Raw genomic sequence first — 18,645 nt, 5'->3', positions numbered from 1 at the left:
ATTTTAATAATAATAATAATATTATCTTATTATTAATTTAATAATATTTTATTATATTATTTTGATTTTTTTCATGAGTTATTTACTTCTTGAGAGAGTATGGTGAAAATCTCATTCCCTATGGTAGCCTAGAATGGCCATTCCCCCAAATGGGATGGGGGGATCCCATTTCCCAAAGAATGGGAATCGGAATCCCACTCCGACCCAAACGGACCTTTATGCTTATACTGCTGCTAGACAGAATTTATGAATCATGACTTATGAGTACGAACGAAACACACGTCGGCTATGAGAGACAGAAAAGAAAGGCAGAATCAGGGTGTAGGAGTAGGACCGGCCGTATTCAGGATCCAGTGAGGCATTCGACAATCATACTGACAAGTGACAGCCCAAACAAGACCCAAAAGGAGGGAAAAACGGACGGACGATTTTATCCGAAAATTGACATTCCCATATGAATGATCGAATCAGAATCGAGATATCGATGGCGACGAAATGGAGTAGGGAATGATCCCATCTGGAGTTCAATTTCAGTTCCATTTCCAAGCCCAATGGCCACGAATCCCTCTCTCCTTCCCGAAATCGGACCCGATGGCCTCCCCCGAGAAGCCCCTGTCATTGCCTACACCGAGAAGGTCTGTTTCATTCATTCATTCTTTTTCTCTCTCAATTTGTTTAATTAGTCCGATGTCTTTTGACTTAGCAATTCTGTAAACTCTTTTTCTTCAGATAATTGAAGAGGAGCAGCTTCAATTGAAAAAGTATGGATGCTTTTCCTATCTCTGCCTTTTATTTTTATTTATTTTTACCCTTTTTGGCGTCGTTAAGTTTGTTCTCTTCTTACTCTCGCCTTCCTATCTTTTGATCCATACATATTTCTGTTTTTCTTGGATTCTGCCTTCTGTTCCGTTTAACTGAACCAATCTTATTTCTTTAGTGTCCTGCAAATAATGCTGTTTTTCATTCTTGGATGTTAGTGGGAACCGTATGGATTAAAACAATGGAGTTCTTGTGGCAGATTGGTCTTTGGCAATTTCTTTTTCTCCTCGACCTGAAAGATTTGTTTAGCTAATTTTAATGAGAAGTGCATTCTATAACACTTCAAATGTGGTTTCTAGTTTCCTGTTAACATGAATCAGCAATGTGCCCGATGCCAATGCCATACCTATATGCTGGAGATTGTGTGTTCTCATGTTAACCATTATGTATCTATAATTACTTCAATAGAGAATTTAATTTCCAAATAACGGTGGGAAGTAAAACTACAACTGCATCTGTTCTTTCAAATAAAAGAGCGGATTGCAGGTCAGGTGTCACTGCATTTCTCAATTATATATGGAAGGTATAGATTCATTAATTGTTGAAAACCAAAATTTGATTTAAAGCTTCAGAGTTTCTGATAGAAACATATCAATTTCTTGGTTGATTGGTTCGTGAAACAAGGTGTAAGCGGAAGTCACTTATATTAGGGACTAACTAGTTTCCCAATAAGGGGAATTATAACTGTGTACAGATGAGGATAGCTAAGGCTAGCAGCTAAAAGGGATGCTGGGCAATTGTTACTGTTTAAAAATTTAATAAAGTATCTCATTCTTTTTAAAAATTTAATAAGGCTATTTAATTATTACTGTTTTAAAAAAGAAGAAATATGCGAAGCATCCTAGACCCATCATGGATAAAGGCATCTACTCAAACTCATGGACCAGTTTTTTTTCCCAACTGAAAGAAAATGAACTAACCCATGGTAAGTCTAAGAGCACCAAGGCTGTGATGAACAGATCCAGAAAAATAGATATTATTCCTTGAAATCCCACAGGAACGATGTAGATTTAACATTTCAGAATTTTCACTCAAATGCTTTATATAGGAACTAGAAGAATCTTGATGCTTGTACATGAGTGCCATGTTGTGTTGGACAGTTCAATTTATCATTTGATTTGGTCTATGGTTTAAGCAGGATTTGAATTCATGCCATAATCAAATTTAATTTACTGGCTGCTTCTGTTTTGAGATGTCATAGATTTCCTTGAATCTTGATCCCTGAACCAGCACTTTCCTTTTCTTTAATTTTTGCTCTGAAATTTCAGCACTGATGCTGACCAAAGACTATTCTTAACTCCAGAATTTGGTAGTTGTGCTACTATGTTAACTTTATTGGAATTTGGTAGTTGAACACTTCTCTTTGTGGTGTTATATAACATTACCTGTTTCAAAAAAAAAAAAAAAGAAAAAGCAACACGAGCATAACAACAAAAGCAACCCATATCTCTCTTTTTTCTGTCAGTTTTGGTTTGCATGAATTTCATGCAATTATGTATACTTGAAACATATCCAACCCCAAGGCTAGGGATTTAAATAGGTCAGGTCCAGGTAGAACCAGTCCCGAACTGATTATTAATTAGGACAAAATCATAGGCCCAGAACCGTCCCAGTTAATAGTCAGGTCTATTCAGTCATGACCTGATATACCCGATTATACTGAAAACTATATTTATTTATTTAAATAATAACTTGAAATTTAAACATTGATAATATAACCTTAATAAAAAGGGAAATTTATGGTGTTATCCCCTTCACAAATTTTTATTGGTTTTCTGAATGTATTGTTCCAAACCCCCACCTATGCTACAGTACCCCCTTGTATTGTGATAGATTCCCCCATCTTTCACTGTTCCCCACTGTACAACCCTATAAAAATTTATGAGGTGGAGGAATCTCTAAAAACCCCTAATAAAAAATGATAGAAAAATACTAAATTATTTATATGTTAATAAATTAAACATTTTTAACTAATATGATCTTGTTTATTATCTATCAAATTTACCATTTCAAACATAAAATATGATAAAAATTATAAGAAAATTAAGAAAATACTATATATATATATTTAATAAAATAATTGGTTCTGGGTCTGAATTGGTTCGGGACAGGCAAGAACCAGAAAATATTATTTGATTCTTTTTAGATCAAGGTATTTAAGCTAACTAATCTGTGATGTCCATTTGTAGCTTTTGTGTTCTTGATTATCTTCATGGCTATAATCTTTTATTGGTATTTATGCGAAGCTTTTATTAATTGCTATTTTGATTACAGATTTGCCATGCATTTTTATCCTTACTATTATGAATAAATATACTGTTGTGTTCTAATGAGTTCTAATACTACCTTGAATTGGTTAGGTATATTGAAGAAAATTATTCTAAAATCCGTGATGTTGAACAAGATCTAGCAAATCTTATGTTGGAGTTGAAACTCACGGCTGGGCCTAAGAAAGCAGGTTGGTAAAGCCATACTAGTTTCATTATATCTTGACATATATTATGGATTTTAATATGTATAACTAAGTATTCTTTCCCCTATCTATTTGTATTGCATGCAATTAAGCGCTTGAACTCCTTCGAAAGAAAATAGAGATGTCAACTGAGAGAATCCGTGTTGCTAGAACGAAGGAAGAACAAGCACGTAAGGTTTGTCTCAATTGCTTTGGTTAAGTAAACTTTGCCTACTAAAGATTAACTGTTTATCTCCCAAATTTGAAATAGTATTACACATCTTAGTAAACATTTCTCTTTGACCATATCCTATAAGGCTATAACATATTGGATATGAGAAATTTGTTGAGCATTGTGCTTCAAAGGTCAAAAGTTTGTCCTTAAAATAATAAATAATCACAAGTAGAAATTGCATTAGTACATGTAGTACCCTAGATTGCTATATGTTCTTTGATATTTATGATGTTCATTTATCAGTAACTGAATAAAATTTTATTAATAGAAAACAGCAATATTACAAAGCATTAAAGCCCCATTTGTTTTACTTACATGGGTAAGTGCACTTACTCAGGCAAGTGTTTCTCAGGTAAAACTTGCCTAGGTAAGCATGCTTCTAGTGTTCTTTTACACTATAAATTTGCCCAAGTAGGCGGAGGGTAATAGTTACCTCGGTAAATGATACACTTGGGAATATTTCTTTACTGTGGGTAAGTTGGTCAACTTTCTTCTGACGAACTTACCCGCCCCTATGTACAGGAAAATGAATAAGGCCTAAAGGTAATCCTTGGGTAGGGTAACAATTACTACCCTAACCTTACAGAAACAAAACAGTTTACAAGCAAGCCCAAAAAGAGTGAGATTCATTTTAACCCTTTGCTTGGCTAGATCATCAGCCCAAAAAGAGTGAGTTGGTCAACTTTCCTCTGACCAACTTACCCGTCCCTATTTACCGGAAAATGAATAAGGCCTAAAGGCAATCCTTGGGTAGGGTAACAATTACTACCCTAACCTTACAGAAACAAAACAGTTTACAAGCAAGCCCAAAAAGAGTGAGATTCATTTTAACCCTTTGCTTGGCTAGATCATCAGCCAACCCATTTAGCAGATATTTGTAACCATTGTATCTTTACATTCATGTTTCTTGCAATCATTTAATCTGCTTAAGTTCATTTCTATAGCCCCGTAAGTAAAATATTTCAGGTTATAGGAGAAAAGAAGAAGAAGAAGAAGAAGAAGAAGAAGAAGAAGAAGAAGAAGAAGAAGAAGAAGAAGAAGAAGAAGGGAGAAAGAAGGAGGAGTCTCTGAAACACTCCCTTATTTGACAACAGTCCACCATTAGTAGCATAGAGCTTATGGTTGAGGTCTATAGGGGAAGAAGAAGAAGAAGAAGAAGAAGAAGAAGAAGAAGGAGGAGGAGGAGGAGGAGGAGGAGGAGGAGGAGGAGGAGTCTTTGAAACACTCCCTTATTAGACAATAGTCCACCATTAGTAGCATATAGCTTATGGTTGAGGTCTATAGGGGAAGAAGAAGAAGAAGAAGAAGAAGAAGAAGAAGAAGGAGGAGGAGGAGGAGGAGGAGTCTCTGAAACACTCCCTTATTAGACCTCAACTATAACCATAATGTCATCAACATAAACAATCAGAAAAGTCACCAAGGAGTTACTTCTTTTCAGAAACAAAGTATGGTCAGATTGAGTTTGTGTGTAACCAAAGGAGACAAGGGCAACTCTAAATCTCTCAAACCATGCTCGAGGAGACTGTTTGAAATCATAAATGGATTTCTGCAGTTTACACACCTTTCCTTTCATTTTCTTTCCTTGCACCCCTGGAGGCAAAGACATATAGACCTCTTTATGTAGGTCTCCATTCAAGAAGATTTTTAATATCAAACTAGTGGAGGGGCTAATCAAAAGTAGCAACTAGAGACAACAAAACTCGAATTGAAATCATCTTAGCCACATAAGCAAAAGTCTCAAGGTAATCAATAGATTCAATACCATACATCTAAGTGTAGCTTTTAGCAACCAATCTAGCCTTAAATCTCTCAATAGTGCCATCGGAATGATACTTAATAGTGAACACCCTGTTTACAACCCACTAGTTCATTCCCTTCAAGCCAATCCATAATATCCCAGGTATGGTTCTTATGCAAAGCATCTAGTTCAGTCATCATAGCATCCCTCCATTCAGGTTTTGATAGGGCTTCTGGTATAGACCTAGGAATCATATGAATAGAAACAAAGGCAAGAAAAGAGTAATAAGTAGGGGAAAGAAAGCTGTAGGACAAGTGTTTGGAGATACAATGTTCTGTACACTTCCGCTTGCCTTTGCGAAGGGCAATAGGAAGGTTAAGGTATGGGAAGGTAGTAGAAGGGTTAGATGAAGGCTGACCTGTTACTTCAAAAGTGATGGGAGGTGGCAGAGGCTCTGTTGAAGGAGTGGAAACAATTTGCCCATGCTTGAATCTTTGTCTTTGGTACCACCTTTGGACAATGGGATGTGAGTGAAAACTAGGAGGGTGATATGGAGGAGTAGGAACATGAGAGGTAGACCCAATGGAAGGAGAAGCAATAGAGGAAGATGGCTCAATAGAAGACTCAAAGGGAATTGGAAGAAGAACAACTAAGGACATAGCATATGGCTCCTCAGAATGCTCCCCCTCAGGAGAAACACCAAAGAAAGGATTAGACTCAGCAAACGTGACATCCCTAGAGACAAAATAGGTGCCACGAACCGGATCAAAACAATAATATCTCTTTTGTGGGGAGGCATATCCTAAGAAAACACACTTATGTGCCTTAGGCTCAAATTTATGTCTCTGATGATTATGAACATGTACATACCAAGTGCACCCAAAAACTCGTTGATGAAGAGAAAAGAAATCCTCATTTGAAAAGAGAAGCCTAAATGGAGTTTTGAAATCCAGAACCCGAGAAGGCATATGGTTAATCAAATATGTGGCAGTAAGAACAACATCCCCCCAAAATTTGATAGGAACATGTGATGCAAATAGGAGGCATCTAGCAACCTCAACTACATGGTGGTTCTTCCTTTCTGCCACTCCATTCTGTTCTGGAGTGTAGGAACAAGAACTTTGATGAATAACCACAAAGGTCTCTAAGTATGATGAAATGTTCTTTTCAAAATATTCCTTAGCATTATCAGAGTGGAATATTTTGATCTAGGGGTTAAATTGAGTAAGAATAAGTTCATGAAACTTTTGCACAATGGTTGGAACTTCATCCCGGGATTTCATGAGGTAGATCCAAGTATAACGAGAATAATCTTCAATGAAGAGGATAAAATACTTGTAACCCCTCATAGTAGGATGATGATATGGCCCCCATACATCAGAGTGCACAATATGAAAAGGAGAAATGGATCTTTTATTGCTTACTGAATAAGAATATCTACAATGCTTTGCAAGTTCACATGACTCACAATGAAGACTCGATAAAGACATTCCCTTAAACATATCGGGAAACAAATGGCTCAAAGTAGAAAAAGGAAAATGACCAAACCGTAAATGACATGACTCTATCAAAAGACTTTGACAGAACAGATTATAAGTCTACTCCATTAGGTGGTCCAAGACTCCTATCAAGTGTGTCCAACAAGTATATTCCATTCGCCTCATGGCCACTCCCAATCGTCCTCTGAGATGTTAGGTCCTGAAAAATACAATGGGTAGGAAAAAAGGTTATGCTACAATTTATGGATTTAGTCAAGCCACTAACAGATAAAAGGTTGGTATTAAGTTTGGGGACATGAAGAACAGAGGATAAGATAAGTGTGTTAGAGGACTTGATATCCCCTTTGCTAGAAATTGGAGCAAGAGACCCATCAACAAGGGATATCTTCTCTCTACTAGAGAGGAGTTGATATGAACAAAAGAGGTTAGATAAATTGGTTATATGGTCTGATGCACCAAAATCAATAATTGAAGGGATGATTACTTGAAACAATAGCATGATTTACAAAAGCACATATACCTAAGTGAGCAAATGCGAATGATGAGGTGTTGCCGAAAGGGTTGGATGCTGAGATAGTGGCTTCCAAATGATTCAGTAACCTCCCATACTTTTCAAACTTTGCCTTTACTGCTGCCAACTGCTCCATAGCTGATTTTTCTTCACTTTCCCTATTCTCTCCTTTAGGCACTGTGGCAACATTAACGTTCTTAGGCTTTCTAGTCTGATCATTCTTCTTAAAATTACTGTTATTGCTGTTATTCCGAAACCTGTCTAGGAGTCCTTAGTTTGCACATTCTTCTTAAAATTACTGTTATTGACTAACCACCCAATCACTATGTAGTTTTCCTGCATCCACTTCTCATATGTAGGATTAGTCTTTGCCGGTTTCTCCTTATTGCCCGTGAGAGAAACCCCAATTTACCTCTACTACAGAGATAAGTCTTTATAGATTGTGCCCAGGCTAAATAATTTGTTCCATCTAGTTTGATTGTAGTCACTCCTATCAAAAGGGATTCTACTGGACCAACACCTAACACCGGGATTTGCTTCATCTCACTTCCAAATTGCTCCATTAACTAAACGAAAATCAAAAAACAAGGTTTTCAACCTTTATAGACCTAACTGAGGTCAGTTCAACACATAAAGGTCCCAAAACTAGGGTTTCACTACACTTGACTTCTAGGGAGAAAGAGAGAAGAAGTAGCCGCTCCTACAAGAGCTTCCCAAACCTCTTCTAATTGCAATTGCTCACTTTTGGAGATCAAAAGGAGTCCTCCAAGCCTTGAGCGCCACACCCAAATAGTCTCTTTAACCTGTAACTGGAAACTCTCTAGTCGGCTAGGGTTTTGGGCAAAAAAATCAACAGCCCCACTTTCTTGGCAATCTACAGCTAGATTTTGACTCTCCAAACCCTCTACCAACTAGGCAAAAAAGTTTTCTAAATAATCAAAAACTTATCTCTCCATACACTCTTTTAATCGAAGGGTGTATGGGAAAAGAAAAGAAAACCAAAAGAGGAGAAAGACCTGCTCTGATTCCAAGATGTGATTCAGTCCAATAAAAGAATAGTAAAATATTTCAGGTTATAGGAGAAAAGAAGAAGAAGAAGAAGAAGAAGAAGAAGAAGAAAACAGCAAGAAGAAGAAGAAAAAGATGGAGAAAGGGAGAAAGAAGGAGGAGTTTAATAATCTCCTCTCACCCCTCACTAATTCTTTTATTAATCTTCATTAACTGGGTTAATTACAAGTCTGCCCTTAAGTGGGCAGCCAGCTAAGCAAGAACTTTAAAAGAACTTATAAAAGAGATTAACAGGCCCATAAAGACAGGCCCATTAACAAACAAAACAAATAACATACTACTTAAACATAAAAGCAGATACTAGGGCCCATTCGGCCCAGTCTCTCTACAAAATCTAATCCATGGGTGTTCTAACTCCCAACTTTCTTGAAAATCTCCTTGTGGCATCCTCTTCATTAAAGCTCTAAATTCCTTTTTGGACATTTCCATTACTATGATTTCATTTTCAGACATCCAAAATACCAAGTTATTGGCCAACATCTTCCACACTATTTGAAAATGACTAGGAGAAAGCTCATTGTTCTAAGAACTTCCCAGGTCAGGGGCCAAGAGTTTCTTTTGCATAAAAGTGAGATCATATTTACCAATAATAGATGTTTCTCAATGTCTTACTCATCTAGCTCACTTCAATGTATGTCTAGCACACAATAATAGGTAGGTCTAGAGTCTCCACTCAAGTGGTTGAGATAATCTCATGATTATCATCCATATACCAAGTTACCAACTTTATAAATGAATTGTCCAGGCTCAACTTTAGTTGGAACGTTTCAGGTCTCTAAAGAATTGGGTCATTAGATCTCTAATGTGAAAGTCTCAGTAAAACACCTAATGCCCTACAATCTGAGGACCTTGGTCCCATTATATTGTAACTAATAAACAAATGCCATATAAATATTGAATAAGTCAATCAATTAATGAAATATCATCATTGTCATCATCACCATCAACTACATTATCCTACTTATGTTGGTTACCAAAAACAAGGTGATGCTATTAATATTGTGTTACTATAAAGAAGAAAAAATATGCTCTACTCTTTGATGGGCCAAGTCTGGTGTTTAATGGGCTATGCCTGCTCAAAATTGATATGGGGTCAATCTCAGGCTGTGTTAGGGCTGGACTCGGTGCTAATGTTAAGGTCCATTTCTTAAACGGACTAGAACCAAGCCTGGCCTTGGCCCATGTGCACAACACAAACAATTTATTGAGTACTTGGTATTCGGTAAAGTTACTTAGTGAAAAGCTATGTTTTTTTTGTTTTTTTTTTGTTTTTGTTCAGCAACACAGAAAATCACTCATTAATTACTTGAAATAAAAAGAGGTTAGAACAAGAGGTTGTGAAAATATGAAGAAAACCCATTACATAACACACACCCCCACCACCCTATTACAATTGTGCCCAATACATTTTTTTTTTGAAAGAAGGTAAAGTATGGTATCGTATTAGAGCAAAAGCAAAAAGCAGTCATGTACAAGTTTCTGTACCCAGGGCTGTTTATGAGTTCCCTGTTTAGCCAGACCATCTGCCAGACAATTAGCTAATCTCCTTACCATCTTAGTAAAAAACTATGCTAAAAGGAGAGTCAGCCATAGTTGGCCATACTAGAAGTTCTGCTAGTCCCAACTGAACTTGTATTCTTAGCAACAGATAGGAACTCCATAACAAGGCGCTCTTTTTTTTTAGTTTTCTGCATAAGATGGATAATATGCAACGAAACAGATAATAAAGACAGAAAGCTTTGGGTTTGTTTTTTCAAAGTCCTAAGCCAGTCCACCAGTCCTATAACCCCCCCTTTCCCTGTTGATGAGGTTTGGTGCAGAGCAATCCCTCCTAGGGTTGGTAGTTTTTGTTGGGAAGCCTATCTGGAAAGATTCAACACTGGTGATCTACTCCAAAAGAAGCGACTCAATACTTGCTTGTCACCCCATTGGTGTGTTCTATGTAAAGCGGATGGGGAGACTGGTTTTCACCTACTAGTGTCTTGCCATTTTGCGAGGTCAATTTGGGAATGGGCTTTTTCCCTCTTTGGGTGTAGACGGAACCCTCCATCAGATCTGCAGGGCCTTTTTTCCCCTTCTGTCTTCAGGTGGCGTAGGAAAAGGGGAAGGACTATGTGGAGAGGTTTGAGGGCTGCAGTATGTTGGACAATATGGGAAGAAAGAAACTTCAGGATATTCTCAACGGCTGAGAGAGGGGTGGAAGAACTAAAGGCTATCATTCATTTCAGGGCTGTACAGAGGCTGAAATCTTTGGAACTATTCACAGGTTACACAGTGGATGACATGTTAGGAAGTGGGGTGAAATAGCAAAGTGCACACAGACCAAGTCAGTAATGACTGTGTCTTGGACACCTCCACCTGCTGGGTTCATGAAATTAAATTTTGATGGTAGTAAGGGGGAACCCTGGACAATCAGGGATTGGGGGTGTCTTTAGGGATGAGAATGGGGTCATTTTTGCCTTGTTCTCAGGCCCAATTGGAGTGGGTGACTCCCTTAGAGCTGAGATCTTTGCAGTTATGGAAGGAGTCCAGAAAGCCAAGGAGATGAACATCAGAAAACTCTTAATTGAAGGGGATTCGGAGGTGGTGATAGGGTGGCTGAATGCATACAGTAATCAGAGGAGGAAATTTGCGTGGCTGGTGCGGAGATGGAAGTTAAAATCTGCTGGGTCAAAAGATCAGCCAATTCTCTAAGTGATGGTTTAGCTAAACAAGGGGCAGAAAGGGATTCAATGTTTTGGGCTAAGTTGTAATTTTTGTCTCTACCTATTCTTTTGTTTTCTTGATTGTACTTGGAAGATAAGTGTGTTTGTCTTCCTTATGTAACCTCTTTGGTGAATTAATGAAGTTGTTATTGATCAAAAAAAAAAAAAAGCTTTGGGTTTGTCCTTTACACTTATTTTACTTTGAGTCTACACACACACACTGACACACACAAGTATAGAATTTCGTTAATCAAAAATACTAAGTACAACTAGGAGCTGTACATTGGGATATACAAACGGCCACTATACCAACTACCCTACTATCCCCTGACTTTTTACAAAAGATTACCAAGATCAGGTAAAAGATCTGTGGTTTCTTCTGAAAAGTTTATGAAACATCAACCAATAATGTAACTTTTCCACTATCTTATGCACTACTGAATCTACTGAATTTCTTTTACTATGGAAGATCCTCTCATTCCTTTCTTGCCACAAGACCCAGAAAACAGCTGCTGGCATGATCTCCCATGCAACCCTCCCTCTTTTACTTAAGCCTTCTAGTCTCCATTTCCTCAAGAAATATAAAACTGATTTTAGGCAGCAACCTTTCACCGCGAACAAGCCGATGATTCTGACTCATACTGAGTTTGAAAACTGCAGTCCAGTGGTAGGTTATCCACTGTCTCTGGGCAAGATTCACATAAAACACAACCATCATTTGGGACATTTACACTTCTCCTCATTAAATTATCCCTGGCTAGAATTTTATTCAGATTTGCACTCCATACAAAGAAAGCCACTTCAGATGGTATGTTTTTTGCACCATACTTTACCAGCCAGAAAATCAGACTCTTCTGAATTGGTCAGGAAATTTTAGAAGGAACAAACAGAAAACTGACCTGATTTCTCCCTCATCCACATCCTTCCATCTGCTCTATTATGATCCACCTGTATACTGTATAATCTCTGCATCATCTCCATCCAAGGGCCCACTTCCCAGTCATTTAAATTACTTCTCAGCTGTGGGGTCCGAACAGTGCTTCCCTCTTGAATCTGTGATAATTGGCCACTTTTTCCTCTTTATCCGCAGATATACTGAATAGGGATGGGAAGGACTCCATCAAAGGGCTATCACCACACCCACAATCTGTCCAAAACTTCAATCTCTGTCTATCTCCAACCTCAAACTTTATACTTTTTATAAATTGGTTGTGGTCTTGTTCAATGGCCTTCCATACCAAGCAAACCATTGGCTGATTAACCTCACCTGGATCCCATCCATCATTTCTTGTACCATACTTATTCTCCACAACCATTTGCTCAAAAGAGCTGTGTTAATTTCCTTCAGTTTCCTTACCCTAGGTCCCCTGCCTTTTTAGGTCTACACACTTTTCCCCAATTAACTAGATGAAATTTCCTCTCTTCTTTCCAGCCTGGCTAAAGGAAGTTCCTCATTCTCTTTTCAATATTCACTGCCATGCTAGAGGGAATAGGGTACAGAGAGAGAAGATACACAAGGAGAGAAGAGAGTGCACTGTTATACAAATACATACATACATTAATGTATGTATGTATTGACTACCACTTGCCTGAGTATGAACCTCAAGCTCCTTTTAAGAATCATGGTTTTCTCTTGTTTTTAAGCTGGTATTAGATGTGTCCCCCCCTTCAACCCTTCTGAATTGTCTTGTTGAAAAGCAAGGTTACTTGTCTGGCTTGGAGTCAATAATTTTAAGTTAATCTGGAATTCAATGTATAAATTTTCTAGATTGATTTATGGTTGCATCTTTCCATTCATATCTTTCCTTTGCAGCTGATGTGAAATATTGCTGCTTTATTTATGCATTAAGGCATGGGAAGAGGCATCCAAGGCAGTAAAGGATGAGGAAGCACTAAAACAAAAGCTCTGTGATGATCTAAACCAGCTGGTATATAACCATATTCTCACAATCAGGTTTTGATGAAGGATGTTTTATAAGTCTTGTTGCTACTGTTGCATTGAATAGGTCCAAGAAAGCAGTACCACTCAATTTTCTAGACTGGAGGAACTGAAAAGGCGACTTGAAGCTCTAAATCCAAGCAGGGTATCTACCCGAGTTGCATCATGTATGTTCTATTTCCATTTCCTATAATGTAGTACTATCCATATTCCTATATGTTGAGAAATTAAGCAGTTCTATTATATTGGTAGCCATGCTCTATTTCTATATCTTTATGAGCAAATTGCAAAGTTTTATTATTGATAGTCATGTCACCCTAAAGAAATTATATTTTAGGAAATATGCCATAAATATTCTCAGGAAAACATTATAAACTTAGGCTGTGTTTGGCTTTCTGGTGAATAAGACCTTTTCTCCTCTTTTGGATAGAACAAAGGAGAAAAGTTAGGTTTTTGTTATATGGTAAAACATAACTCCTTATCCACATGGATAGGTAAGTTTTAAGGAGATGAGATCTCCTTTTTCTTGTCCAACAAAAACTCTTTATCTGGGCTGGACCGCTGGAGTTCAAAAAACACGTGCACAAATTCAAACTTTAACAAGATTTAGAAAATTCCCATAATGTACCCTCCAAACACAATATAAATTAATTTTTTATGACCATTTAACACTAATCATTTAAAACAGATGAACTACCTTTTTATAACTTTTTTTTTATGAATAATACCTTTTTATAACTTCAAGTAACCAAATATCCTCAACCTTTTTAAAGAATCTATTTTTCCTACCATTGTTATTTTTCCTTTTTGGGCTTGGAGAAAAGAAAAGTATCGCATTAAATATTAGGGAAAATTCCAGATTAGTACCCTATATTTAGGGGTAGTCTCAGTTTAGTATCCGAACTTCAAAACGTGCTACTGCAGTACCTGAACTCCCAAAAACTGTCAGTTTAGTCCAAAATCGTCAACCAACGTTAAGTGGCATGTGAAAGGACAAAAATGTCCTTTAGGTGTCATAGTTTTCTTTATCTACCACTCCCACATAAACCAACTTAGACAAATCTCATCCAGCTAAAAGGTCCGCATGAGGATTGAGGATGGAAACAAAATGTATAATTTGTATGTAAAATGGATCTCTTTCCATATGAGGATGGAAAGAGATCCCTCCCTAATTGTATTGGGCCTGAGGTAGCTAACAAATATGAACCACTGGCTCCACAACATTCACTCATTCTCATCTTTCACCGAGTTACAAGTTTTTTTGAGCAGATTTTAGTGGTTCTCTTTCTTATCATGAAAATACCTGTTTTTCTCTCAGCTACATTACATATCTTTTAACGGTATTGAGAAGAAACCAGATGAGGCCATTGATTGAAGTTAGGATTGGCTTATCTTTTTATATTTCTGAACTGTGTCTATTTGGTTCAGTCTTAAGGTAGAAGACAATGAACTGTCTTCTTTTGAAGGGTAGTTTTGACATTTTAAAAAATTTTAAGTTGCACATGTCATCACGTGATACAGATAACTGACTGACTGCTAACGACAGGGACTAGGTTGACAGTTTTTGAGAATTTAGGTACTGTAGTGGCATGCTTTGAAGTTTGGGTACTAAGCTGAGACTACCCCTAAAGTACAGGGTACTAATCTGGAATTTTCCCTAAATATTAAGATTCTTATATAACAAGAGGCTGTACACGGAATGTACAATATCTTTCAAGTAAATCTATACCCCAACCCTTGATTATTTACCAAAAAAAAGATTATCAAATACAAAAAAGGAATTAAAGCCCTTATCTTTAAACAATTTATGAATGGCTAACCAAGAAAACATATTTTACCCACCATTATTACCCATCCAAGCCAACTTTATCCATAAGGTGTAAAACCTACTTATCCATATTGGAGATAAGCTATGGATAATTTGTGCTAAACAATCTCAATAGAACTTTAGGTAACTAAGTATTGTTGTGTATTGAGGGGAGTCACCAAAACTGGGGAGCTTGCGCACACATGTAAGACTTGTACACAAGAGTTGGACTCCACCTTTAGCCCAAAATCTTTAGCCTTTAGGTTGTGGGACAATCCTTGTATGTAAGTCCTTTGCATTCCTATCCCTTTGCAGCCCAACAATCTCCCCCTCACATGTGACTCTCCTCCACATTAGGTACTCCGTACCATTATCATATCAACAAGTTTGACATGCTTCAACTGGGATCACTTTGCTCACAACAGTAGGGAGCCAACTATGGGAGCACATTCCCATGGATGGAGTCATCATCGGAGATCAACCACTCTTGCCAATTACTTGACAATGGGGAAACCAGCAAAGCCATGGGAATCATCACATGCATCTGTTAATACTTGTCCCGAGCTGAACCTTTGGCTCTGATACAACTATTATGCATTGAGGGGAGTTGCCAAAACTGGGGAGTTTAAGCATATGCATAGAACTTATACACAAGAGTTGGACACCACCTTTAACCCAAAAGCTTAAGCCATTAGGTTGTTCGCTAGTCCTTGTATACAAGTCCTTGGCATTCTTATCTCTTTCAAAATGTGGAGTCTACACTCACATGTGTGTCTCAACAAATATAAACATGGGTATACATGCAGGCCAAATTGCAACTTACAATCCTAGCAGATAATATATGGGACAGAGGGAAGCTTTAGGGGTTTATCTTTTGTATGGGGAAGTTCCATCATCCATGGTGAGGCAGCTGGTTAGAAAATAAAGTCACAAATTTTATCCCAACTCTGGGCATTCTCTGCCAGATTTTACCAGGTGAGCTAACACTTTAAATTTAGAGTTTTGGTAAATGGTATATGGTATGATTAGTTCATGAACTAAGAAAGTTATAGAAATGGTTGGGGGGAGATGCAAAAGGTTTTATATGAGAGTTTAAAGAGTTGGTTTTGTAATAGAGAAGTTTGGTTGTGGCTGCAAGCTTTTGCAGGAAACATGGAATGCAACTAACAACAGAACACCATTAAAGTTAGAAGAAATAAAGATAAAGTAAAATTAATAGAAAAGTTAGTGGAAGAGGGATACTAGCCAGAGGTATAAAGAGCTAGCCAATCTTAATATATTATATTCTCTTCAATCCAATAATTGGGCAAACCTCTTCAAATTGGGCCTTATTTATTTATAGACCCTGTATAAAGATGTTGACTAGCCTTGCGTTCATTCCTAATTCTACTGTTGAAGACAATTAAAAGGAAAACACCTAATTGCTTCTAGAATCAAGACAAGTTATAGTCTAATATAACAACTCTTCTAAACTAGAACTCCTCTAAAGAGTTGAACAGCCATAATCTGCAACCATGACTAGGCTAAAAGTAAAACGATGAGAAAAGATAATTACAAAATTTCCCCAAACTTCAATTAAGGTGATATTAGATATATCCTAAACCAAATAAATTCTTTTTCAAGGTTTGTCAGCTCGAGGGGTTACTTGCACCTTGTTTAGGGGCAGCTGGGTTGTAGATTTGAGGAAGTCCTCAAAATATTGCCAGGATCAAGGAATTTCCTGGGATATTTTGGAGATATGAGGATATATCCTTCAATATTTCCATTGTTTGGAACTTTAGATTCCCTATAGATGTTGTAGCTCAACTCCATTAAAGTAGAAATATTGGGGATATTTTTGAACCATTTTTTAAGTAGGTAGTAGTTTATATTTGCAATGCTTGAGGAAGTGTGGTAAGACTGGAGAAACATTTTACCCTATCTTTTCTTTGGTCATGGTTTGCGTGCAGCTATAACCAATCACTGATTCAGTCTCACTAGAAATTATTTTTGCTCAAAGTTGTTTCAATTGTCTCTTCATACCCAGCTGAACAAGGCATATTTTCCTTTACTCTCAATCAATTCCTACAGTTCACAGTTTACTTTTCACAGGTGCATCAAGTTTTCCTGAATTTCTCTTAGTTTTTTTTTTTTTTTGAAAACTGAAAATCATTGATTTCTATTTCTTTTTTTTTTCAATATTTTTTTTATGCACCAGAAGCACTAACCAGGCCAGATGGATACCTCTCATTCTGCAGCCCTGGCCATGGACTGTTCCTTTTCTTCTTTGCATCTTTCAATGCTCATTCAAGTGTGTGTTGTGTGTTTGTGTGTGTGTGTGTGTGTGTGTGTTATTTGTGGAAAAGCTAGATTCTAAGGTTTTTTGTTTCTCTTATTTTGCATTTATAGGATGGGAGGTTAGTTCAACCTGCACAAAGTAGTAGAGCACCTCCAGGTGCTTCTTCTTCTTCTTCCAATTCTCTCTCAATGGAATCAGTTGATCAAATAGCCGAAAATGTGCGCAATCAACGAAATGATGGTAATATAGTAGCTCTGAATAGTCAAAATCAACAGACATCTGTTGAGGGAGAAGGTAAAGGAAAGAAGAAAAGTATGGATCCAGGAAGAGGGAAGGGAATTAGGGCTGTGCCTAAAGGGAGAGTATCACCTGGACCTGGATGGACTGGTGCTGGGTTTGATATGGATGGCAGAACTTGAGCAAACGTGCATTTGAGAATCTCTTTTTCTGTGGTTGTGGGATGGGAAAGCCCACTTCCATCATCCTAGCAGGTTTTATATTGAGGCAACTCTCTTTTCTTTTATAAAGGTATTATCTGTCAATGTCTTCTTCCCATTCCTGTTCTTTTTAACCTTTCACAATGAATATAAAATTGGCATTTCTCTTGAACTGCCACTATCAGGACTATGTGTAATTTTCATTAAATAAAAGTTATATTGATTACATCACCACCACCACCACCACTACCACACCAGGTTCTATTTCCTTTTCCAGCTGTTGATATAGGTGATTAAATTGGGCGTACTGGAATTCACAGATTTGTCTTCCAATATACAGAGATCTTATCCATGAAATGCCACCAAAGAGTTTGAACAACATTGAAGAAAGTTCAACTTTGGAGGCTAGAATGTCGCAGACATTGGATGAGGTTTAGTTTTCATCTTCTTGATTTTTACCCGTTGAATGATAAGTCTGAACCTTTGCATGAATTCTTCGTCTTGCTGTAGACTTGCTAAATTGAATATACTGATTCTTTTACCTGATACAAGTAACTTCACTGATTTATGTACCCCTGTCAATGAAATATCATCTTTAGCTATCTTCTAAATTAGGTATCTAAATTCCTACTGAATTGATTGTCATTGTATGTCAAACTAGTTCTTCAATATTTTGATGGCTTTTCTGAAGGCAGTTTTGGTCATCCTTCAATCGCCACTTATAGATGGTTCATAAATGGTTTTGAAGACAACTGGTTACTTTTCTGTAGGTTAAAATTATATATGTTATTTATTACTTGCTTGTTTGGATCCTTGCTGCAACACTTGCCTAGTTTAAAAGTGCTTTTGCTGTGCTTATTTACATGAATTCATTATGATATCTACTTGTTTGCTTATATTTATGAATTCTTATTATATGAAAATGATCATCATCATCTAAATTATTTTACTGAATAATGCTTTTTTATACGCAAAATTCTCTTTTACTGAATAATGGCCTTTATTTTCAATAGAAAATAATAAGAAATTAAAAAATGTAAACGTGTCAACATGGATAATGCTCCACAAATTATAGTTTTTTTTTGGTGGGGGGGTGGGGGGAGGTTAAAAAAAATCAGCTTGTAACGGCTTTTTTGTTGTGCTTTCTCGAGAAGCGG

General features: G+C 37.1%; 1 protein-coding gene across 2 annotated transcripts; it reads left to right on the top strand.

Moving 5' to 3' along the window:
• The first annotated feature begins 315 nt into the window (after positions 1–315).
• LOC104596221 (uncharacterized) lies at positions 316–17,847 on the top strand. 2 transcript variants are annotated; one of them, XM_088895685.1, is made up of 7 exons: positions 316–635; positions 730–761; positions 3,180–3,277; positions 3,385–3,467; positions 12,878–12,955; positions 13,034–13,133; positions 17,829–17,847. In XM_088895685.1, coding segments are annotated over exons 1-7 (570 nt in total). In that variant the 5' UTR covers positions 316–458; the 3' UTR covers positions 17,831–17,847. The 2 variants fall into 2 exon arrangements, with proteins under 2 accessions (XP_088751811.1, XP_010255594.1); XM_010257292.3 differs by lacking the exon at positions 17,829–17,847 and adding an exon at positions 17,162–17,303 and having other exon boundaries at positions 317–635.
• The last annotated feature ends 798 nt before the right edge of the window (positions 17,848–18,645 follow it).

Source organism: Nelumbo nucifera, chromosome 1, assembly GCF_055504915.1.
Source record: "Nelumbo nucifera cultivar China Antique chromosome 1, China Antique-T2T, whole genome shotgun sequence".
Lineage (NCBI taxonomy): Eukaryota > Viridiplantae > Streptophyta > Magnoliopsida > Proteales > Nelumbonaceae > Nelumbo > Nelumbo nucifera.
This window is presented reverse-complemented; position numbering and strand designations above follow the sequence as displayed.